The 24,964-nt window shown below is 45.7% G+C and overlaps 1 protein-coding gene across 3 annotated transcripts in view; it reads left to right on the top strand.

The window, feature by feature from the left end:
• The first annotated feature begins 2,818 nt into the window (after nt 1-2,818).
• Nucleotides 2,819-24,964, top strand: part of SCARB2 (scavenger receptor class B member 2) — a 38,625-nt gene continuing 16,479 nt past the window's right edge. For all 3 annotated transcript variants that reach the window (XM_065595978.1, XM_065595979.1, XM_065595980.1), the window contains exons 1-6: nt 2,819-3,079; nt 9,637-9,794; nt 14,677-14,824; nt 20,145-20,333; nt 21,023-21,114; nt 24,322-24,441. In XM_065595978.1, coding sequence (XP_065452050.1) covers nt 2,963-3,079; nt 9,637-9,794; nt 14,677-14,824; nt 20,145-20,333; nt 21,023-21,114; nt 24,322-24,441 — 824 coding nt within the window. In that variant the 5' untranslated portion in view covers nt 2,819-2,962. The remainder of the gene's footprint in view (nt 3,080-9,636; nt 9,795-14,676; nt 14,825-20,144; nt 20,334-21,022; nt 21,115-24,321; nt 24,442-24,964) is intronic.

Raw genomic sequence — 24,964 nt, 5'->3', positions numbered from 1 at the left:
ACCATTATAAGAAAACAGAATTAAATCACCCCCTCAAAACTGAAATCTAATAACCTTTCGCTAAATTAAACAAAGTTGCCCATAAAATCGTACACTTTTTTACTTCAGGGGGTAAACTACATTAATTATAACTTGGTTGTTCCAATTTCCCCATACATGTTGAATGTGGTTTAGTATCTTTTGAGAAGCAGAAAAATGCATACCACAAAAATATTCCAACATTTACTGCAATGAAGCAGGGTGCAACATTAGTAATTTAAAAGAAAAACCCACATGGTTGTAGAGAAAAGCTTGAAATGTGAACCCCAAAGGCTCAAAACCCAGAAGGCAAACAAAACAAACCTTTTTATTTTTTGAATCTCATGATTTATTTTTTATTTTTTTGGAGGCCTGACTTGTGATTTTTGCATCTTGTGGTTGGAAAACTAGTGCTGCTAGCGCCATTGTTCCCTGCTACAGGACAGGAGTCCTCTTCATTGACAGGGCTCACTTTCCCCTTGGAAATCACTGGGGCCATAATGGGAGACAGCTAGATCAGTAGGCACTGCTGAAGGGAGGGAGCCTTTGCTTTCACAGGGCTCCTTACTCTCTGCAAACAGTGCCCTGGAGGTGATTACTGAGGGATGCTAGAGCTACACTCCTCAGCGGAGGGCCTTAAAAGGAGAAATCTCTCAATAGTGCATTGGTCTGTTTATTTTTCATGAACAGTTCAACTATATTAGCGCAAGCTGATTTTCACTGAATTATGGCAGAATGTGCTCTCTACGAAATAATGACATGTGAAGGTTAATTCAATACTGAGGCAATTTGTGTGTGTGTGTTGATCCTATGACAATCGGCTTTTTTCCCGCCTTCTGCTCTCCCATCTGGGGTATTGTTGTTCTTCCACTTGTTCACCGGTGAAACTTTTAAATATCTGGATATATTGTATAGCTAATATATGCTCTAACAAAATTCCATGTGCAATAGGATCCCTGCCAATGGGAGCATTTACTGCAAGCAGTAACCATAAATTCCACGTCCCTTTTGCTAGATTTTTTTTTCCTGGTAGATCAGGCAAATAATGGGTGAGGGTTTTGTTACTCTTGAAAGACGTATGGGCAGCTCATTGCCCTGCCAGGGCCTGCTTAGTCCTGGACACAAAGATTGTTGGTTTTGCCTTTCTGGGATAACAAACAATCAAGGATTTTCCCATGGCCTGTGTGCTCAGGAAAGGGTACTGGATAAAGTGATTTTTAGCAATGTAGGCATCTCGGCCTTCTTATGCAGCGTAGTATCAGTGCAGTGTTACACCACAGTGGTTTATTCACCAGCAACTTAATTCAGAACTTCTGATGAACAGATCTCTGCAATAACTGTATGATAAAAGGTTTAGATCCATTGGGTGCCTTCGCCAGTCTTCTCAAATTTTAGCTCTAAAGCCACAATGACTATCTTGCTGCCTAGCATTTCTCTGAAGCAAAGAGCTTCAAACAATGCTCATCTGAATCAGAATCTCCATGACCCCAGGACACACTTGTGCAGATGGCCTATAATTAAGCAGCCAACCAGGTCAAGTCTGAGGATATGTCTACACTAGAAATGCTACAGTGGCATAGCTATAGTGTAGACACTTCCTACAGCGTCAGAAGGGGTTCTTCCGTTGTAGTAAATCCACCTCTCCAAGAGGCGGTAGCTAGGTCAAGGAAAGAATTCTTCTGTTCAAGAGGTGTCTAGACCAGGGCTTAGATCAGCTTAATTACATTTTTCACAGCCCTTAGTGATGTAGTTAAGCCGTCCTAGCTGTGTAATGTGGACTAGCTCCAAGGAAGTAGCTTACAGTTCTCAGCCTCTTCATGTCCCACCTGTGCTCTGTGTAGGTACTGTACTGACACTGTCATAATCACTCAGTCCCAAGTAAGTCAAATGAAAACAAATCTTCAGAGATCCCCCCTGCCCAGAGTCATCCCAGTGCATTTTTGTCTCTCTCCATTTGCTTGTATTTCATGTTCTGTTGCTGTTACTCACTCAAACTATCTCACCCTGTCAAACTGGCTCTCCCAGCACTAGAAAAACCAGTCTCCATACACGAACCCACAGATGAAAAGAGCTGATTGCTATATAAATACAACCCACAGAAAAACAGATGGGAATGGCCAGCCTGATCCAGATCAGCAACCCACCTCATCCAGTGGCCAGCCCCAGCTGCTTAGGGGGAGAGGCAAGACCCCTTCCCAAACCGGGCATTTAGGGTGACCCGTTTTGGGGGACTTTTTCTTATACAGGCGCCTATTATCCCCCACCCCCATCCCGTTTTTTCACAGTTGCTCTCTCGTCACCCTATGGGCATGAAACATTAAGTCTGTGGAACCTAGGGGGGCGAAACAGCAAGTGTGAAAAATTGGGACAGGGGATGGGGGGGTAATAGATGTCTATATTAAAAAATCCCCACAAATCAGGACTGTCCCTATAAAATTGGGACAGCTGGTCACCCTGGTGGGACAATGCTGCGGAGGGGAGGCCAAGGGCTGGGCGTAGGGTGACCAGATGTCCCGATTTTATAGGGACAGTCCTGATATTTGGGGCTTTTTCTTATATAGGCGCCTATTACCCCCTGTCCAGATTTTCCACACTTGCTATCTCATCCCCCTAGCTGGGCGGGCGGGCCTAGGGCCTGGAGGCAGCGGACTTAGCCCTGCCCAGCCAGCGCGGAGCTCAGCCCGCCGGCAGCCGGCGCGTCACTGCCCCGCGCCCCCCTCCGCCCTGCCCGATTGCCCAGGAAACCGAAACTCGCAGCCTCCCTCCCCGGGCGGCAGCAGCGCCGCGCTCCCCCGGCGGGCGGCGCCTCGGTGCCCGGCCGAGCAGCACCGCCTCAGGCCGCCAGCGCGCTGGCGTAGGCGGAGAGCGGTAGCCCGGCAGCCCGGCAGCGGCAGGCTCCTCTCCGGCTCCCCAGCAGCGGCTCGGCCGCCCGGCGCCCCCCGCCATGAGGAAGTTCTGCCTCTCCACGGTGGGGATCCTGTCCATGACCCTGCTCATCGCCAGCGTCGCCCTGCTGGTGGCCCACGTCCTCCAGAGAGCGGTGGACCTGCAAGTGAAAGAGGTGAGCGTCCCTCCGGAGCCAGCCAGGGCAGGGGGAGACTTCGCCGCAAGCGCAGCCCGGACCCGGCTCCTTTGCAAGCCGCAGGCGGCCTTGGCTAGCTCTAGATATAGCGAGGGGCGCAGGGGAGAGGCCGGGGATGGAGCCTGATGGCTTCCCTCGAGGCCTGGGTAATCCTAGGCAAAGCCTCACTGGAGTCCAGGCAGGGTGGGGAGCAGTGCCATGAAATCAGGCGCTGGGGGAGAGCTAGAGAGGTTGCCCCTGAGCTGCACCGAGAAGGCTCAGGATAAATGTATTTTAAAGAAGGCTGATTTGAAATGTCCTGTTGAAAATGCAGCAAAAATCCTTTGCGACTGCCAGGGCTGCCTTTAAAACAACCATCCTTTGTTAATAAGCCTCCCCCCTTCCCGGGGAAGCCTAATGTGAGATGTGTGGTTTTTAAAATAGTGTGAAATGTAATCAGATGCCAGTAGCTTTAATGACTGTAATTAAGGGACACACTCCAAAGCAGCAGTAAGTAAGTGGTGACAAGCATATAAAGCTTTAAGTATCTGCTGTCTTACAGTTCATCTTATACCAGGGGTCTGCAACCTTTCAGAAGTGATGTGCCGAGTCTTCATTTATTCACTCTAATTTAAGGTTTCGCGTGCCAGTAATACATTTTAACCTTTTTAGAAGGTCTCTTTCTAGAAGTCTATAATATATAACTAAACTATTGTTGTATGTAAAGTAAATAAGGTTTTTAAAATGTTTAAGAAGCTTCATTTAAAATTAAATTAAAATGTAGAGCTCCCCGGACCGGTGGCCAGGACCCGGACAGTGTGAGTGCCACTGAAAATCATAGGTGCCACTGGTTGCCTACCCCTGTCTTATACGGTCCTAGTGACATTTATCTTGAATAATTCTGTCTTCATGTTTGCTGATAAATTTCTCTCAACTTTTCCTGACTTTTGTATGGATCAGTGCTTTTTGTTGTCAGGCTAGGATAGCCATGGCAAATCATTAAAATATATTCAGTATTTTAAAACCTTATAATACATGGCTATCGATTTTTAAAAGCATTTAAAATTAATTCCTGGGTGTTATTTAGCATAGTTTTTTTTTTTAAGCCATTTGTTCTCCTCTCCTATCTGCCCTTTGTTTCTGAATGGTTGTTGTCCAGAGTTTCTAGCCTGGAGTCAAGATGGGTCAATTCGATTAGCATTAATGGTTACTTTTAAAAAATGGTTATAGTAGGAATCATCATTTACTGATATCAGCCCTAACAGAAAGTGCACACTCTTCATGCTAATCATTAATAATATTTGGTTATAATACAGTGCTATTCAATTCTAGATCACAAAGCAGCGTGAGCGTCCTCATCCCCACTTTTCAGCTGGGGAAGCTGAGGTGCAGAAAGATGAAATGATTTGGCCATGTCCATACAGCAGAGGCAGAGCAGGGATTGGAAACCAGGTCTTCTGAAGCTCAGACCAGGCTGCCAAGCACTGCGTGGTACTGTTGTTGTAGCGTTAACAAAGGGCTTGTCTAAACGCAGAAGCTGCACTGGTTTAACTTAAAATCAGTTTAGTTAAGCATGTGCTACTTGTGGGTGAGGACTCTCTTCAGTCTGTTTAAAATTGATTCTCTGAGTTTAGCTTGACCCTGTAAATTTACCAATGCAAGCTAAATGGATATAAGACGGGTTGAAACTGATATAGGAGAGTTCACATGCAAAGAATCACACAAAAACAGTGCAACTTTGTGTGTAGACCAGGCCATAGTCTCCTAGCATAAAGGGTTAATGGTGGGGAGGAAGAAGGAGAAAATCTGGCTAGTCCTTGTCAGCACACAGCAGGGAGTGCAAGTAAAACTGTGAGGGTAAGCTTAGGCACAAGTAAAGTTTCAAATTTTCAGAAGCACCTAAGTGACTGGTGCATCTAAGTCCCATTGACTTTCAGTGAGAATTAGGGATCTAAGTCACAGAGGAACTTTAGAAAATTATGACTGTATTCCTTTGCACTAAGTAGAAGTTGGTTGCACCACCACTGTATGTATGCTCACTCTGACTTCAAAGGGTGTGAGGTACAACAGAGCTTGGGATGGAGAATGGGAGTGTCTGTGGCAGACATGGGCTTATGTGTGATTGTCCTCATGCTGGTGAAGCCCTTAGCTACACTCTCTTCTTTGGCCTTACTCCTGCTATTAGGTAAGAATAAATTAGTACTGGCGCAATGGTGCTCTCGCTACTGTTGGATTGGGTTCCCTTGTGCTCCTCTTGCTCGTCACTTTTTACTTTGTACTTATACACACCTGCGCTATGCAGGGTCGGGTACTCAGGGTCGGGTACTCTCTCTCCGCTTACCTAATGCACCCCTCCTGGTCGGATCTAGGTGCCACATGCAGAAACTGGAGAAAAGCCCCCAAAGATTGTGCTCACTATCACTCCATTGACTCTGCTGTTTACTTAGTGGGGTTGTTCATACTTGTTTGCATGCTAGGAAAAAGCGTCTGGCTATATGATGTAGTCAGTGATATTTTACGACATAATGTGCAAACGGATGAATCTTGCATTGCAAATGTGGCAAGATTTGGGCTTTCCCCAATCCCGGATGGGGGAGTTCCACAGTTCAGAGTCTGTGCCAAAATCCCTCAGCTCCAAGCTCTCAAGAGTTTTATTCTGGTCTCCGGCAGCTGCAACAACTCCATCTGCTCACAGCCGTTGAGGTAGGTTGCAGAGGGAGAGGCTGTTTTTGTGACAGATGAACCCTAATCCATTGAGGGCCTTACAGCAAAGCTCGAATTGCAGTCAGGTATGATGATATGCTATGATGGGCAGTCATCAGTCTGAATTGTGTAGTAGGAGGAATGGCCAGACCTAGGACAATCACAATTGCTGTAAGCTAGCCTGGGGGTGATGAAGCTGTGGATCACTATACTTATCTCATAGAGCTGGAAGGGACCCTGAAAGATCATCGAGTCCAGCCCCCTGCCTTCACTAGCAGGACCAAGTACTGATTTTTGCCCCAGATCCCTAAGTGGCCCCCTCAAGGATTGAACTCACAACCCTGGGTTTAGTAGGCCAATGCTCAAACCACTGAGCTATCCCTCTCCCCCTGTGCAGATAACATGCAGGCTTATAAGACTGAATGACCAGTTTAAATGTTATTTTAGAAGTGAGTATTCCCTAGGAGATGGGGAAAATATACCTAGACTTGAATCAAGGAGTCCTACTCAGAGTGGTTGAAGACGTTTACTCTGCTGTTCAGTTGTACTCAATCCAGGAGTGTGGGCATCTTGAAGAATCAGAATGAAACCTTGCAGGAGGGGAACATAACTATTCCCAGGTGTTACAACTTCTTAGGATCTTTGGCGTGCCTATGGGGAAACAATAAATATTTAATCCACTAGCAGGGCCGGCTCCAGGGTTTTGGCCGCCCCAAGCAGCCAAAACAAACAAACAAAAAAAGCTGCGATCGCGATCTGCGGCGACAATTTGGCGGGAGGTCCTTCACTCCCAGGCGGAGTGAGGGACCGTCCACCGAATTGCCGCCGAATACCTGGACCTGCCGCCCCTCTCCGGAGCGGCCGCCCCAAGCACCTGCTTGAGAAGCTGGTGCCTGGAGCCGGCCCTGTCCACTAGCATGAATTCTAAGGAAGGATCAGTGGGGCTCTGCATGGGTGCAGGAGTCCACCTGCATGGAATGAGTTGCAGGATCAGGGCCTAAGACATCAGGACCTACAGGAAATAGGATGTCAGAAATACTGGGAGTCCCCATGGAATTAAAAAATAACTCCCCAAAACATTTCTAAAATAATGTTTTCGTAATACATGTGGCATATTCAGAATACATGATTTGAAATCCTTTTATGAAAAGCACCCTGTAACTCCTGTGTATTACTATGGTTATGCTGTAGTGTGCTACATGACATGATGGACCAGATATCCTATCTCAGGGCTGTTTGCCACAGACTCTACATCCTCCATCTCTAGATGTCCACTCCCACCTCCTTTATATCCACAAAGGATAGAAATCCACTCGCTTTGGTGAATCAGCAGAACCCATTTAATTTAGCATTCCTTTGCAGGACCAACATCTCTCGTTGGAGGGGTTTTCCATGCAAACACTGCCAGCCTGTTACAGGCCTTTAATCCTTTGTCCCAGATATCAGTGGATGTGCCTAACTCCCATTGGTATCAGTGGGAGTTAGGTGCCCAAATACTTTGGAGGATTTGGGCCAGCTTGCTTTCCCACTTAGAAATCTTGCGGCCATCCCAAGCTCATTCTATCAATCTAACCACTCAAAAATAAAAATGTAAGTGGAAAAGAAACAGAAACTGAGGCTGGGAGACCCAGAATGCGTCCAAGAAACAAATGGTGTTGATGAAATTAAGATCCTATAAGCACCAACCAAGAATTGGCAGTTCTCCAGGCCTTTCTGCTTTTGAGCTTGTGTTTACAATATTTAATGTGATTTCCCAGAAAAATAAAAGGAGCGAATGGAGATGTGATCCATTTAGTTGCAGATTATTTCCCCCTCTTCCTGGTGATGTAGCATTGAAGATATGGTTTTCTTTGTGCTTTTTTCTTAAACAGTTTAACTTAGTGGGTCAGATTTATCTCTGCATTGACTTTAGTGGAGCTGAAACCGTTTTCCCCAATATTGATTTATTTTCTCTTTTTATAGCACTGCTGCATTATAGCTGTAATGTCATTTTCAAAACAAAATGAGCACATTTGGAATGAGACTTATATATCATGTTTCTAGAGGAAATGTAAAAAGGTGGCATTCTGACCCTGACCCCGTAATTATAGATGAATTGCCGATACAATAGTTAAGTGATTCTACAATAACAGGGATTTATGGACATTCTTATATAGACTTTTATAGAATACAAGATGAGCTGATAGCAGATGGATTTGTGTGCATTTATTTTTTGTTAGGAAAATCTTTAATGGGGGTGGAAAAGGAACCCAGGCCCAGCCAGGGATTTTGCTAAAACAGTTAAGTCCTGGTCCACATAAATGTGAGGACCCTCAGTAACTTGCAGGCTTGGAGCCTGAGACTAAGTGCTCATGCCAGTCTGACCTAAAACAAATTTCACACGCTGCAGAGTCAGAACTTCACCCCTTTGCTGGAATTGGGTTTATTAGCAAAGAAATTAACAATAACACAAAGCTCAGCTTCTCTCCTAGTCTGAGCACTCCTAGGATGCCTGCCTCAGGGCTGTTTGCCACAGACTCTGCATCCTCCATCTCTAGATGGCCACTCCCACCTCTATATTCGCAGAGAATAGAAATCCACTTGCCTGGGTGAATCAGCAGAACCCATTTAATTTAGCATTCCCTGGCAGGATCAACATCTCTCGGGGGGGAGGTTCCATGTAAACGCTGCCGGCCTGTTACACATCCTTAATCCTTTGTCCCTATTTTTACTAGTGCAATGCAGTCGTCGGAAATTGTTCTAGTTAGAAAACTAAAAACAAAGGGTTTGAAAACCCCCAGTGGAGCTAGCTGTTTCCGTTCCTGCTTCCCTGCCTCCTGCTCCCGGTTTCTATGAATTAGAGAACCCAGGACCCCAGGGTGCATACTGGTGGGATCCTGTCAGGTTATACCTGGTCATTTATAACAGGATAAAGCTTAAAGCATGTCACTATGGTATAACTACATCTGACTTGTAATAAGATGACAGTCCAAGACAAACCTTCCTCAGTTTATGTAAATTCTGAGTTGTATTTATATGTATACAGATGGTTACATTCACCTCTGTGCAACACTCTATTCCCCACTTAAGCATAATGGTCCCAATCCTGATCTTACTGAAGCTAATGCAACAAGGAATTTACAGTCTAAGGCCTTGATTTTCAGAGGGGCTGAGAAATGCCTAAGGGGTTAAGAAGTGTGGAGGGGTGCATTTCACCCAGAATTAATATAGGGACAGATTCTGATACCCTGACTCTGGTTTAGTAGAATCTTACGCTGGAAGAAACCACTTGTGGAGTAAGGCCCAGATCCTCAAAGTTATATAGGTGCCTGAATACCTTTGAGGATCCAGGCCTAAATGATAATTCATTGTGAGTAAGGGTGTCAGAATCTGGCCCAAAGTGGTATTCAAGAGGGACCTACTACTTGAGGACAATAAGGTCCTTTATTTCAGTAATAGTTTAAAAGATTTCTGTGCCCCAAATAAAACCAAATGGAGGGGGTGAAGCTGTTCTCTCACCGAGGCACAGGTGTTGCTGTACCTCAGTAGCCAGTATTGGCTGGTATGGACGTAGTTCATTGTGCCCTGGCTGGTAAGTCTACATGCCAGGGAATTTAAGACACAAACATTTGAGGGAAATAGAATGAGAATTTCTGCAGCTCTAGGCCCCGGCCTTGCGAAGGCTAATGCACACGTTTGATTTCAGTGGGGCTACTCGTGCTTAAAGTTAAGCCCATAGAGAAGTATTTGCAGGGCCCAGGACCGCCTCAGTCTCAGTCCAAGGGTAACTCACGAGTCCGTTTCTTCTCTCTCCTACAGCGAATCTTCACAGAATGCCCAGCAACCGTGTGATTTTCTTTTTTTTTGTTGTGTAGGGAACAGTACTAAAGAATGGCACAGAAACCTTTGACCTCTGGGAAGACCCTCCTCCACCAGTCTACATGCAGTTCTACTTTTTTAACGTGACCAATCCTCTAGAAGTGGTCAGTGGAGATACCCCTTTTGTGGAAGAAATAGGGCCGTACACCTACAGGTAAGTCTATATCCCTTACTGTATTTGCAAAAATAAAACTTGGGAGGGTTGGGGCAACCATGACAGGTTTCTTAGCCAAAAAAACCCAGTTGATATGTTGTGTGCTAGAGAGTTTACTCAAGGGAGGCAGGATGTTCTAGTGGCTAAGGCACTGGACTGGGACTTGGGAATCCTGGGTTTAATTCATTGCTCAGCTCCGGATTTCCTATGTATGACTCTGGACGAGTCACTTAATCTACCTTGTGCATCAGGAGCGGGTCTGGACCACGGTTGTGGCCCAGGAGCGGGACCGCGAATCAAGAGCCGAGGCTGGAGCCGGGGCCTAAGGCCGAGGTCAGGGCCAGCGCGGAGCTGGAATCAGAGTGGGGCTGCTGGCTGTTCTGAGCCCCTTCATGCCCCCCTGAACGTTCCTCTGCCCCACAGTTTGGGGACCATTGGGTGAAAGGAAATTAGGCCCCTAGTGTTTGAAGGAATGCTAGAGAAGTGAAGGGAGAGCCTGGTTTGTTAATGTTTCACAGCCACATTGATCTTTGCACACGCCTTTATTACCCATGTTATTTCTCTCCCTCTGCCTTTCTCCTTCCACACCTCAGCATCCTCGTTCTCTCACTGCCTCTCCTGCTATTCTCTCATCTTCCTTTCCCCTCCTGCAGTCTCTGCCTCTCCTCCCTCCTTATTTCATCACTGTGGCCAATCTGGTTCCTTCCATATATTCTCCCTCCAGCCCTTCTGGCTCCCATCCCAGTGCATTGGAAGCTTTGCTCATACAACACCCATGCCGCTGGGAACCACTGCTGCAGCATCTCTGTGTGAAGTGTTCTGGCAGAGCGTGGCACTTACAACTAATCAAAGCGCTCTCCTGTGTGTCAGACAGATAAACAGGGCTCTAGTTTTTGTAGGGCCCTATGTGAAGTGACACAGAGTTCCCCCACCCCCTGGTACTCATGACACATGCCTGGGTGCCACCTTCCTGTCATCCTTCTCAGGCTGTGATTCCCTCCCCGCCACATAGCCTTTGCCAACACATATTTGTGAGGCTGCACAAGCTAGAAAGCCAGCAGGTAGAACTGAGTGGAAACCTTCTGACTGGGGAAAGGGTCCTGCGAGAATTCAGTCTTTGCCAAGGCCCACTGGCTCCAGAGTCAGTTGGGATGGAAGACGGAGAATCAGGGATGGTGCTGTGGCTGGTGGATCAGGTGGATGCATGTGGAGAAACACAGCATGAATGGCTAGTGTGTAGATCCCCTAGCAAGAGCTCTCCCATGACATGTAATTTTGCAGTCAGTGTGCAGGAGGCGGGGCTGAGTGGTGGAGGCTCAGTCTCAGTTACTCTTGTGTATGATGTGGGTAAGCCAGGGCTGCACATTTCCAAGGTCTGTGATTCACTCTCTTTCTCTCTCTCTCTTTTGTTTGGTTTGCCCTATTTTGACTTGTCTGTACAGGATAGGGTCTGTCTGATACAGAAACACTGGAAGCCGAAGGTCTATTTTCCAACAGATTGATTGGCCTTTCCAGGGCTGTGGGTTGCTGACACCACCAGCTGTGTCACGTGGGGGCCATTGTAGACTGCTCCCCACTGGGACGGAGGAGAAATATCAAGCTGCTTGCTCGGGCCACAAGTCAGCAGAGCACAGAAGTGCATGCTTCTCTTTAAACACACGCGTGCTTAAACCATGCTTAAAGCTAAGCCTGCGCTTGTGTTTTTGTGGGGGCAGTGCAGGCTGGCTTGATAGTGGACATGCTCTGAAATTGGGCAGGGGGAGAACAGTGTTGTGACTGACGTAAACAAGATTGGACAATACTGAAGGGCTATTTATAAACTCGGCATGCTGGACAGATGACGTAGCTTTAAACAAATCATGTTTTTGATTCACAGACTGTAAACCCAGTAAACACAGGGACATTCAATAGGACTGTTGTAATTGCAGAGATGGGCATAAGCTGCAAAATTCAGATCTAGCTAGAGCCAAAAATAGTATTAGTTATTGTCTCTCTAGTCACCTGAAACCATATTTACTGGTTTTACAGGATGGAGATCAAAGGAGTAATTTATTGTAAAGCACAGTCTGCTCATCTGCCCAAACTTGCTGAGCTGGGAAACGCTCTTTAATTTTGTCTGGTTTTGCCATATTGAAGATTTTCCTCTTTAATCTTTGAGACTCAACCCTTGGAATCCTGAGGGGTGAGTTTTATTTTCTCCTCCAAGCCTTTAAGGAGTGGGAGATTTCTCAGACTGATTATGGCATAGAAATTGGGAGCCCTCTACAAGTTCATAGACTCATAGACTCATAGACTTTAAGGTCAGAAGGGACCATTATGATCATCTGGTCTGACCCCCTGCATGCTGCAGGCCATAAAACCGTCCCTACCCCTTCCCTGGACTCTGCTGCTGAAGTCCCCAATCCTGTTATTAGTGACTTCAATCGGCAGAGACCCTCCTGCTAGAGATCCCTGCCCCATGCTGCGGAGGAAGGCGAAAAACCTCCAGAGGCTCAGCCAATCTGCCCTGGAGGAAAATTCCTTCCCGACCCCAAATATGGCGATCAGTAAGACCCCGAGCATATAGGCAAGAGTCTCCATCCCGACCCCTTTTAGCCATTATGCTATTTACCTACCATTGCTTGGTTTTCCTTGACTACTATGTTTTACCATTAAACCATTCCCTCCATAAACTTATCTAACTTAATCTTAAAACCAGACAGGTCCCTCGCCCCCACCGTTTCCCTCGGAAGGCCGTTCCAATATTTCACCCCTCTGACGGTCAGAAACCTTCGTCTAATTTCAAGCCTGAACTTCCCCACGGCCAGTTTATATCCATTCGTTCTTGTATCCACGTTAGTACTAAGCTGGAATAATTCTTCTCCCTCCCTTGTATTAATCCCTCTAATATATTTAAAGATAGCAATCATATCCCCTCTCAGCCTTCGCTTTGTCAGACTAAACAACCCAAGCTCCTCTAGTCTCCTTTCATACGACAGGTTCTCCATTCCTCTGATCATCCTAGTGGCCCTTCTCTGCACCCGTTCCAGTTTGAGTTCATCTTTTTTAAACATGGGAGACCAGAACTGCACACAGTACTCCAAATGAGGTCTCACCAGCGCCTTGTACAACGGAAGCAGGACCGCCTTATCCCTACTAGATATCCCTCGCCTAATGCATCCCAAGACAGCATTGGCTTTTTCTTCTGCCCCCTCCCCTCCAATTCAAGTCCTGGCTTCCAGGGGTGATTATTCCGTGATAGTCTGTTGCCAAGTCAAATGGGAAGTGTTGCCAACTCAAAATGTTCCCAAATAGTGAGGATGCTGAAGTGTGGTGGATCTGTCATGTATAAACATTTGGGACAGGGTTAATGGCTGGTTTCTAACTGGAATATTTTCCATGGAACATAAGCATCTCTCTAAACAGCTTAGAGGTTGAACCAGTATCCTGAAAGAAAAAAAAAATTAAATGCAAATATAGCTGTATGTTCGTGTGTGTGGATTAGAATGCTCTGAAGATTCTTGTATGCACTGTTGTTGTACCTGTATCGCCCCCAGGATATTGGAGAGACAAAGTGGGTGAGGTAATATCTTTTATTGGAACAACTTCTGTTGGTGAGAGAGACAAGCTTATACAGAGCTCTTCTTGACCTGAACAAAAGCTCTGTGTAAGCTGGAAAGCTTGTCTCTCTCACCAACAGATGTTGGTCCAATAAAAGATATGACCTCACCCACCTTGTCTTTCTGAAGATTCTTGTGCAGTTGGTGTAGAACATGGGAGTTGAAATGTATGAAATACAGCATTGATTATGTTTGCTCAGGAAGAAACCCTTGTAAAAGGCAACATATGATCCTTTTAACTCAGGAGCTGGTGTGGAGTTAGTGAGATGTAACCAAATTCTTACACAGCTATAAAGAAATGCTGGCAAAGCATGTACCCTGACATTTATATCTGCCTCTTCTGCTTTTATTTTGCAACAGTTCTAGGCACAGTTAATTTGGGAATTGGGCGAGCCAGCTCTGCAGAACTTCGTATATATTGTTTGTGAAATGGTGGCTGCTAAAGTTTGTAAAAGGGTGGGGCATACGTTTCAAAGTATTGAAAACTGGAATTCTGATCAGATCAGCTGGCAGCATTCCACCCCTATGCGCTAGGCTTGTTTATGAGCAATCCTGGGACATCTGCTGCTTGCGATGGTAAACAGTATTATAGAGGTGAAATCCTGGCCCCACAGAAGTCAGTGGAAAAAATCCAGTGGACTTCAATGGGACCGGTGTTTCACCTGGCATATTCAAGAACCTAGGGTGAAATTCATCCCTGTGCAGAGAGCAGCATAAGGCCTTTTCCACAGTCTTGTCTCACATAAGCTCATAGGACCTGATCTAAAGTGCATTGAAGTCAATGGAAAGACTCCCCTGTTGGTGTCAATTGATCTTGGATCCAGGCGATGAGGCTTAAGCGGAGCATACACCTTGCACTGGCCTTCTGCACAGGAGGCGTGAATTTTGCCCACAGTGAAGAGGCAAAACTATAGTTTTCAATCGATATTTCATGTGCAGAACCTTAGATTGGGCCTTTAAATCTTTTTGTGTTGTCTTGGGCTATAATCTTTCTTCTTTTCCCATTGTCATTTATAAAGCAAAAAAGTATACATCACTAGACTGCATTAAGAACATTGGGGGGTGAACAGGATTTTAAAAAGTGCTCAGCATTGACCTAACTCTGCCACCTTTGGATCCAAAGGGATCCAGACTTCAGTGAGAGCAGAGATAGGCCAGTGCTGAGAGGGTGGGATTTTCACAAGCATTCTCTTTATGCTCTTAAAGCGGGAGTTCTGTAGTCATAATAAATATTATTTGTACCATTGCAAATTTTCTTAAGAGCCAAATTTTCTGTCTCCCAGAGAGTACAGGCCAAGAGTGAATGTTCATATTTTGGACAATGGCACCAGAGTCTCTTCTGTGAACCCAAAGACCTATGTATTTGAACCAGAGAAGTCTGTTGGAGACCCTGAAGTTGATCTGATCAGGACAGTAAATATTCCTGCAGTGGTGAGTTCTGTTGTATTTATGGCTGGAATATTACTGACATGTGGCTATTACTGACAACTACAACTTGTACTTATATGCATGGTATTTCTCATCTTCAAAGCGTTTTGTTAATTGCCAACTCATTTCTTCTGATGACAACTTCTTGAGATAGGTACGAATTATCCCCATTAATGGATGGGGAACTGGCGACAGCGAGGTTAAAAGGCCATCCAGGCAGACCGTGTCAGAACAGAGATTGGAAATCAGGCATTCCTGGATCCCAACCCTCTGCTCAGACCACTGGACCATACCACTCTCAGTCCTTTCATAGGCTCTACTGTCTCATTTTAAAAGATGCATTACCCCATTTTAAAAAAAAAAGGAACTTGATCAATGAACTGAGTCTGATTCTCCATCGCCCTGCACTTTGTGTAGTCATGTCCACCTGTTCAAATACATGTAAAATGATCCCAGATCACAGTAGTAGTGTTTTACACCCACTTTGCACTGATATAATTGACTGCACAAGGTGCAGGGTAACAGAATCAGGTCCATTATCTGACTCCAGCTCTTGGCTATACCCATAAAGGCAGGACTTGTACTAAAGAAATACGCAAAAGCCAGATAAGCTTTTTAGCATGCGCGTAGGTTCTTTTATGGTTCTAATGTGTTTTCTCTGTAATGCTTTTACCTTAAGAATAAATGTGCTTGCTTAGAAGGAGCTGTGTGGTAACTTACAATACTCTGGGCAATACTCTGGTCATAGCCCTTGGAGAGAAAGCCAAGTGCAGGTGCTGGCCTGTTAGGCAGTCTGGCTTGCTGGGGTATCACAGTGTAAGGTAGGGAGCTGTGTAGCCTGGAAAATCCCCAACAGGTTAAAGATGGAAACAAACCTCTAGAAACAGAAAATGGCTCTGCAGAGAGCCATGACTTATAATTAGTTGTGTGCAGAGTTGTTGTAGCCATGTTAGTCCCAGGACATTAGAGAGACAAGGTGGGTGAAGTAATATCTTTTATTGGATCAACTTCTGTAGACCTAGTGCTGTCTACACCAAGGATTAGGTTGGTGTAACTGCATTGCTCAGGGGGGTGGATTTTTCACATCCCTGAGCGATGTAGTTATACTGACCTAATTTCCAAGTGTAGACCGCGCCTAAGCTCGAAAGCTTGTCTCTCTCACCAGCAGAAGTCAGTCCAATAAGAGATATTACCTCACCCACCTTGTCTCTAATATCCTGGGACCAATGTGAGTACAACAACCCTGCAAACAACAAATGATAAGTTGTGGCTCCCAGCTTGATCGGGCACCAGCTCCATCTTGTGGCTGTCTGCAGAGCCATATTCAAAGGCTTGTTTCAATCTTTAACCTGGTGGGCTACATTTTGAAGAAGATGAGGCGGAGTTGTACACCTAGAACTATTCAGTGTGCACATAAGGGGGTGCTCAGTTGCAGTGTAGGCACCTGAACATTTAACGTGTGACAACGATGTTAATGAAACAATGTCATGGCCAGCTTCTCTTAGCTGAAACCAGCCATAACAGATCTTTGGGGTCCTCTCTAAAACAATTTATACTGCGTGAGTCTGCTATCCAGTCCCTATTTTGTGCAGTCCTAGAGTGCATACTCAGGCAAAAATTCCTATTGATCTCAATAGTAGTTTTGCATGAGTAAGGACTGCAAAATCAAGCATTTTTTCAATGTCAGCTATTCAGGACAAAGGGTGCTGTCTCCCTGACCCACCTGCAATAGATTTAACACAGTGGCAAGCAATCGAAAAATCGCACTTTTAGACTCAACCATACTAATAATCTCTTGTAACTCAGTTGCTTGTTTTTATTTGTGGTTCAGTCGGCGGTTAAGAAGGTGAGGGGTTGGCATTAAAAAAAAAAATGTTAAAAATAAGATTTGAGGGTTTTGACGTTTCCTCCTTGTTTTTTATGTAAAAATCAATTATTTTATGTAGACGCTGATAATTTCTCCAAAAAGCTAAAAAACCAACAACCCTCAAGTGAGTTAATTTGCATTAGCAGTTGGACTTTCAGCTCATGTGCCAGAATGTAACTTCATTAGGTTTGACACTAATTGACAATACAGGGCAGGGGACTCGGGTGACTGCTAGCAGCAGAAGCTCAGGCAGCAGTTTTGTTGTGGTGGAGTTGGATGCTCAATGATTAGGGTCCATTATGGTCAATTTCACGGCCATAGGATTTGAAAATTGGTAAATTTCACGTTTTCAGATGTTTAAATCTGAAATTTCACAATGTTGTAACCGTGGGGGTCCCGACCCAAAAGGGGATTGTGGGCAGGTCGCAAGCCTGTTGTAGGGGGGTCATGGGATTGCCACGCTCACTTCTCTGCTGCCTTCAGAGCTGGATTCTGAAGGCAGCAACCGCAGAACTTCCTGCAGCCTCAGGAGGTTCCCGGAGTTGGAGGTGAGGTCTGAGCTCCCTTTTTCCCCCTCTGGCCCCCCTCCCCCCCGAGCAGCTGTGCAGGGGATGGACAAGTTCTGTCCCTCCCCAGCCCAGCTGGAGGTAGGAGCCTCCTTTGCTGGGGTGCTCCTAGGAACAAGGTGACATCGGATTTCATGGGGAAGGGCTTATTTCACGGTCCGTGACGTGTTTTTCATTGCCGTGAAATTGGTAGGGTCCTATCAATGATCAGCTGAAGACTCTGATACATCAGTGTAAAACATACTGCTGCAGAGCTCAGTGTAGACACTCATTACAGCGACAGGAGGGGTTCTCCCATTGCTGTAGTTAATTCACCTCCCTGAGAGTGGTAGCTAGGTCCACAGAAGAATTCTTCTATCAACCTAGAGATGTCTACACCGGGGGTTAGGCTGGCTTAACTACATCACTCAGAGGTGTGGATTTTTCACATTCACGAGTGACGTAGCTGGGTCGACATAACTTTTCAGTGTTGACCAGCCCAGAACCTTTCGTTTAGAAGCTGGCTTTCTGATGGCCAGCACTGAATATCTGAGCTACTGGCTAGTCAGGGCACAACATTATTTGCCAACTGCACAAGGGTTCAGAGGGGGATCAGGGCTGGGGCAGGGGGTTGGGGTGCGGGAGGGGGTCAGGGATGCAGGTTCCGGGCGGTGCTTACCTCGAGGAGCGGAGGCATGGCCAGGCGGCTCTACGTGCTGCCCTGTCCACAGGCGTCGCCCCTACAACTCCCATTGGCTGTGGTTCCCAGTCAGTGGAAGTTGCGGAGGCAGTGTGCGGAGCCCCCTGACTGCCCCTACGCGTAGGAGCCGGAGGGGGGACATGCCGCTGCTTCCGGGAGCCGCGCAGAGTGGGGCAAGCCCCAGACCCCGCTCCCCGGCTGGAGCTCGAGGGCTGGATTAAAATGTCTGGAAGGCCAGATGTGGCCCTCGGGCCGTAGTTTGCCCACCCCTGATCAAGACATACCATTTAAGAACTCAGAGGCTTTCTGTGGTTAACAGTGGGGCTAGCTTAATACCAGAACTAGTTTACAACAACCCAGAGTCCCAAAGCGCATACCAACAAAACAAAGAAAAAGTCCATACTTAGCTCTGGCGTTTTCTCTCACCCCTCAGGGCTTTTCTGTCCTGGTCTGATCTCCTAGCCCTCCCTCACTGGGGCTCTGACTTCCAGTCCCAAACAGAGTCAGGGTTTCCTGCTCCCTCCCCTGTAGCCTCCTGCACACTGGGCTTTACCCTCCAAGTTCCCTGCTGTCATGATCCTGCAGGAGCCTTTTTTCCCTGCAGTGTCTACTGACATAGCGACAGCTCTTTGGGCTTCCCCTTTTACTTTATAGGGAATTGCCCTGTTCCCCTCAGTGGGGCTCATTCCATAATCAGGGTTGGTTTAGTCCCAGGCTCTCCAAACCGTGGGGCAAGCCACCCTGTCACCCCAACGAAAACTATTTCCATCGATAATAATCAAAATGTACAGCTAGGCAAAGTAAGAAAAACGCTGCGTAAGAACGTATTGGAGTTTGCTTTAAGGATATTTACATTGTACATTTTGACATGCGATGTTGCCAGTTTGTGTTGTAGCAGTTATAAAGCTTTAACTTTTTGAATCTCAGTGTCTGCTGTCATTCAGTAGTTATTGTCTGATCACGCTCATAAGTTCCCATAACTGTGAAAATTTAAATTGATAAAAATTTAAAGAAATGCTTGAACTAACCACTGATATTATCTGTCAAAATGATAAAATAAAAATCAAATTCTGCCAAGCCTAACTCTAGCCCGGTCCACACAAGGGTCATTCATGTTAGTGCATTTGAATGCGGCTCTTGCAAGCACGGTTTCCCTAACCTGGACGAACTAAGGTTTCTTTTTTTGAGGGTGACGCTACAAAAACCCTATTGTGGACTACCTAGGGAAGTAGTTTCTTGCACTGTTTGACTAACACTGTTCCCTGAAAAGAAGCCCTGCCCACACCTGTCTGGGAAATCAGGCTAGAAACTTGCTAGTAACAACCGTGTTTCCATTCTATTGTTGATAGCATGATTTGGATGCCATAAGTAATCATTAGTCCTGCGATGAGTGCCAGGGACTGGACTAGATAAACTCTCGAGGTCCCTTCCAGTTCTATGATTCTGTGATTTGTACCAACCTATTCTTATGTCAGTTTTGCTCTTTTTTTCACATAAGAAACTTGACTATCTGTTTAAGTTCACTTCTTATATTGAGCTGTAGAAAGTGCAATGTACCACAGGTTACAGGAAAAATAAATTCCATTCCATTCAGCATATACTGTCTTCACTAAGTAAGTGATGCAGCCAGTCCATGCGTTTTGGAGAAGTGGTCACCTTTTATTGAATTTAATCCGCATTTGGTTTCACAACTCTGAACCGCATCTTTTTTTAAACTAAATTTCAAACACTTCTCAGGTCAGTAGGCTACTGTGCTTCAGCAAACCACCTCTGTTTAGTAAAGCATTTTTGCATGTACTTTGGTTTAATGCCTCGGAGCCACAACATCTTGAAACTAAAATTCAGTCACTCTAGCCAATAGGTTACCGGGCTTAAGGACCATCTCGATTCAGCAAATCACTTACACACATGTTTAATTTGTTATACATTCTTAAGGATATGCTTAACTTAATGGAATGAAACTTATGTGCTTTACTGAATAGGGATGGATTTAAGCAAGGGCTTAAATGTTTTGCTGAATTGGGGCCTGTGAAAGCAGATATCGATAAGAACATATCAAAAGAATCCTAGAGACCAGTAAATGACCTGTTATCATTAAATCATAAGGTTGAAAATATGCTTCATGCCTATACACTGTTCTTCTCTTGTGTGTATAAGAACATTTTATTTTAATACTGTATCAACTTGTCCTTGATTCCTCTCTCATATCAGACTGCAATGGAATGGGCCAAATCGACTTCTCTGCGGCTACCCACAGAGATTCTCCTAATATTATACCAAGAAAACTTGTTTATGACACACACTGTCCACGAATTACTGTGGGGCTACAAAGACAAACTTTTGTCAACCCTTCATGTGCTTCATCCTGAGATTGATTCAGAGTTTGGCTTATTTAATAAGGTAACTTGTCTACGATGTCTTGCTTTCCGGAGCTTTAAATTAATGGCACGTTACTGATGCAAAGTTGAGCCTGTAATTGCTGGGCCAGTTGTAAAGGGTCTATCGGGGTCGCACGCAAGCATTATGGGGAGGTTGTGGGGAAACAACTGGAGATGACAGTGGAGATAGCTGAAGGACTACATCTGCTTGGCTAGGAGGTTGCAGAGTTTCCTTATTCAGATGTGGACCATACCACTGTTGCTCATGCCTTAGTCCCCTATAATGCACTGTTTGTTGGACTAGCCTTGAAAACCACTGGGAAAATTCAGCTGAGACAGAATGTGGCTGCCCACTTACTTAATAGCATTTCACTGTGGGAGCACATAAATATCTGGGCCCTAGAGAGACTGTATTGGCTGCCAGTTTGTGTCTGGTTGCAATTCAAAGTGTTGATTCAGTCTCTAAAGTTCTTTATGGCTTGGGCCATAGATATCTTGGATACCCCTTCTCTCTCCTTGAAATCATCTGGAATACTTCGGTTGACCGTCCCTCTCTGTCAACAATTAGCTTGCAGCCCCCAGCAGAGTCCAACGCATGGTAACAGGGTGGCACAACAGTAGACACCTACCACCCTGTTCTAGTGCATCAGCTAGCTGCCCTAGGGAGTGACTGGCCCAGCACTGTGCAGACGAACTCTTCTGTGTTTCTAGATGAATGGAACGGATGACGGTGAATATGTTGTTCTCAGTGGGAAAATGAACTACCTTAACTTCTCGAAGATCGTGGAGTGGAGAGGAAAAGAGTAAGTTGTCTAATCGGACGGTGTGAAACTTCTCACTTCCTTTGAGACCTTTCAGTCAGCAGAGACAGCGCCTTTCATTTCTAATATTTTTACAAAGAAGCCAGTTTAGTGACAGGCTCTCTGCACATCCCAAATCCCACAGCTCACAGGAGGTTAGCCTTTGCCTGCAGAGGACAGAGGCAGGCAGAATGCACCTGCAGGGTGCTGAGGGAGCAAAACGACTACTATACTCTTTACATGGGTGCTGCATCCACTCCCTCCACCATTGCCCTCAGGCCACCAGCTGGTGCAGAAAGGGGGCTCCGGTGTGCCCATGCCCCCACACAGACACATTGCACCCTTTTTGAGAGATGTCATTGCTGCTGGCATTATAAGTAGCTGGGTGGATAGATGGGGAGAGAGAGACACTCCCACAACTTGCAGTTGGTCAGGAGAAGCCCTGGGATTTTGATTGCTGCCTGCACGAGCAAACCTGCACGCTGGGCAGCCAGAAGTGGGAGGGGTGGATGTTGGAGCCGATACAGTGAGTGTAACTTCTCAGCAAACAGGGCTGTTTCTGTCGTGAAAGGAGAGTTTAACAATTAGACCAAGTCCATTCGATCTGGGCACTTGTCTTCCCTGGGAGAAAGGTGAGTTTTTAAACACGTGTTAACCTGTCCTGTGTTCAGCTTGTCCATGGTACAGTCCTAGTAAAGAGGGGGCAGTTGTAGTTTTAACCAGTATTAGATGGCCAAGGTACATAGGTTAAAACTGCAACTGCCTCATTGTCACTAGAATTGTAGCAGGGGTTAGTTACACAAATCATCTTAGGTTAGGTCTTCACTGCGCAAAATGGTCTGTTTGTGCATTGGTGTGGTTGATTTAAAATCCTAGTGGAGACAAGGCTCTATAGTTTTGACTGTGATGTAGCTAGGCCAGGTCAGCTGCAGGTGGGGTTCACCCCCCCCCCCCGCCACCTCAAGGGCTTTCTTACTTGTTAACATGCATGGGTTTAGTTTGTGATCCTTTTGGTCTTTTGACTTGATATCAAAACTCTACTGAAAAGCTGGGGACTATAACTACAAACTCCACATAGGAACTGACGTATTTCTCTGCATACTGATTTTACAGAATCAGCTTGAACTTGAAAACTATTGCCAATAATCTGCTACGTCATAGTCACTGAGTATTTAGCAGTATTGTGGACTACTACTTAGTTTTCCCTTTGATTTTATTAAGTATACAATAAATATTAATAAAAAGGGCGGTGGAGCTTGCGTTAATGCATTCAAGCTGGAGATTCGCTCCATGTGTTTCCTGCTAGTCAACATCCATGTACTCCTGCAGATTTCTAGAATACAAATGACATTTATCTTTATTTGGAGTGAACATATCTGGGTCCTGCTTCCATTTGCTGTTTCCCTCCATTAAATTTTCTGGTTAGTTGCTGTTTTCTGGTGGCTTTCACGCAAAGGGGGAGACTGTGACTTTAGATACAGTAGTGAGCAAGGGGTGGTGCGTAAAACTGCCCCTCCCAGGAGACATTGCAGCTCTGAGTCACAGTCATCCCCTGCTTCCTTGCTCCTGGGGAGAGCTCCCCGCAGCTGGTCAGCTACTCTGGGTTGCAAGTAGTGGGGTGGAGCTTCTAAGGCAAGGCTCAGACCATTCCCCATGTTCCCAGCAAGTAGCCTTGCCGACTCCTCCGCGTCCAGACCCAACGTCTGGGGAGCCTGTTGTTGGCACCAGGGGGCTACTACCCCTGAATGGATCTTTAATGGCTCCTAGTGGAGCAGATTACTGTCATAGCAGTTAAAAAGGTACACAGCACTTTATTTGAGAAGGAATCACACCAGCGGTAAAAGGTTACATTAAGCACATAACTCTATGTTACACATTAGACAACTATACAATAAGAGCAATACATCCCTCTTAGCGAGCCTCTCATTCACAAACGTACACAAACAGGCCCTGCGCTAGCCTCACGCAATCCCTGCTTGGCAAACAGAGAAGGTGGTCACCAATTCTATGGACGGCTTCTTCCCTCCAGGTCAGGTCTCCTCAGCACTCTGGTCTGTCTCGATTCCCTCGAGGCCAGGCTTGGCTACCTGGAAACCCCTCTGGTCACAATCCTACTCGAGCCCACGGTGCGGAGTTTTTGCTACTCTGTCTAGCAGCTTCTCCAGGCGTCAATTAAGGAATCCCCCAACAGTAATTTAATTTGCTTGATTTTTATACTCTTTTTTTCCTCAAAGGAGTCACATGTCTTAAAAGCACGCCCAGTGGGCGTGTGGTTACTAATTTTTACCTGGTTAGTACTTTCGGAGGAGACTGCAGAGTGGTGCCAACTGAACGTTACCCCACATTCACTCCCTTATCAATCATTCACATCAGCCCCCTGTGTGATGTCCTTTAACAGGGTTGAGATGACCCCGTCAGCCCATGCTCCACTCAGGATGTTCTACACGTGTTGTTTGCTTTCAAGTGGACATATTTGCTGACCCAAAGATCAGTATTGATCATACACGCAGCATGGAGCCAGTTTCACCTCTGGCATCTGCCTGATGCTAAGAGGTCTAGAGGCAGAAGAGGGTTCCTACACACTTGCTTGACATGTGGTCTGGCTCATAAACAAGCCCAAATAACCCAAAACACCGTGCTGTTAATTAAAATGTCTGCCAGCAACTTTTTGCTTGGGCAATATACTCCGAGCCAGATTCTCAGTTACACTAAGGCCCCAACGTAAAGGGGATGTAAGTGTAATTTATGTGCATTTTCGGCCCCGTATACACTGCCAGAGCTATTTCCATTGCGCTACGGTTAGGTCTGCACTGCAGTCCGAGGTCTGATCACAGCGCAGGTAGATATAGCTACACTAGCTTTAATCTAGCTAGCGCAGCTAAAAATAGCAGTGAAGCCACAATGGCGTAGACCCCAGTATGGTTTGTACAAGTCCACCCAGAAACCTGGGTGTGTACTTGCATTCCTAGCCTGCACTGAAGCCGTGCCACCGTGTCTTCACTGCTATAGCCATGTTAGCTCAATCAGAGCACGTGCGGATACGGTTACCCAGCTACAATCACACCTCTGACTGCAGTGTAGACATACTTTCAGTGTGAATGAGAGTCAGGCCCTCCCGGTCCTTCCCACACCAACCAAGCAGTATTAACTCACCATTGCTCAATAATTCTTTGGCTCTTTTGTTCCCTCTCTCTGCTTCTTTTACTGCAGGTCACTGAACTGGTGGACCACAGAGTCATGTAATATGATCAATGGGACAGATGGAAGTGCTTTCCACCCATTGATAAGCACAGATGAAACAATTTATGTCTTTTCTTCTGATTTCTGCAGGTAAGGAGAGGAATTCCAAAAGTAACGTATCAAACTGTTCACACTGGATCCTTCCGAGATTTCAGATGAAATCTTTTTCCCTAATGTTATGTTTTACAAGCTCTATTCCTGAAGTACATTTGTCCTTTATTAATTCACTCTAGGGTGACCAGATGTCCCGATTTTATAGGGACAGTCCCGATTTTGGGGTCTTTTTCTTATATAGGCTCCTATTACCCCCACCCCCGTCCCGATTTTTCACACTTGCTGTCTGGTCACCCTAATTCACTCTAACAAGTAGGAGTGAGTTAGTCCCTAAAAATCAAGTCACATCTAGTTTAAAAATGAACTATTTGTGACAAAAGTAAAATGAAAATTTGAATTACATCCTGAAATATCTGCTGAATTCCCTCACTCAGCAGGATGAGAGGAAACAGCACAAGCATGCTAAACAGACCTTATTTGAAACTTCTCTTTCCCTCTGTGAAATCCTCTTTCACTTCCTAATTTGCTAAAGACATTCCAGAATGCATCATTCTGTGAC

Source organism: Chrysemys picta, chromosome 5 (assembly GCF_011386835.1).
Source record: "Chrysemys picta bellii isolate R12L10 chromosome 5, ASM1138683v2, whole genome shotgun sequence".
Lineage (NCBI taxonomy): Eukaryota > Metazoa > Chordata > Testudines > Emydidae > Chrysemys > Chrysemys picta.
Note: the sequence above shows the minus strand (reverse complement) of the source record. Positions and strands in the feature narration are given on the sequence as shown.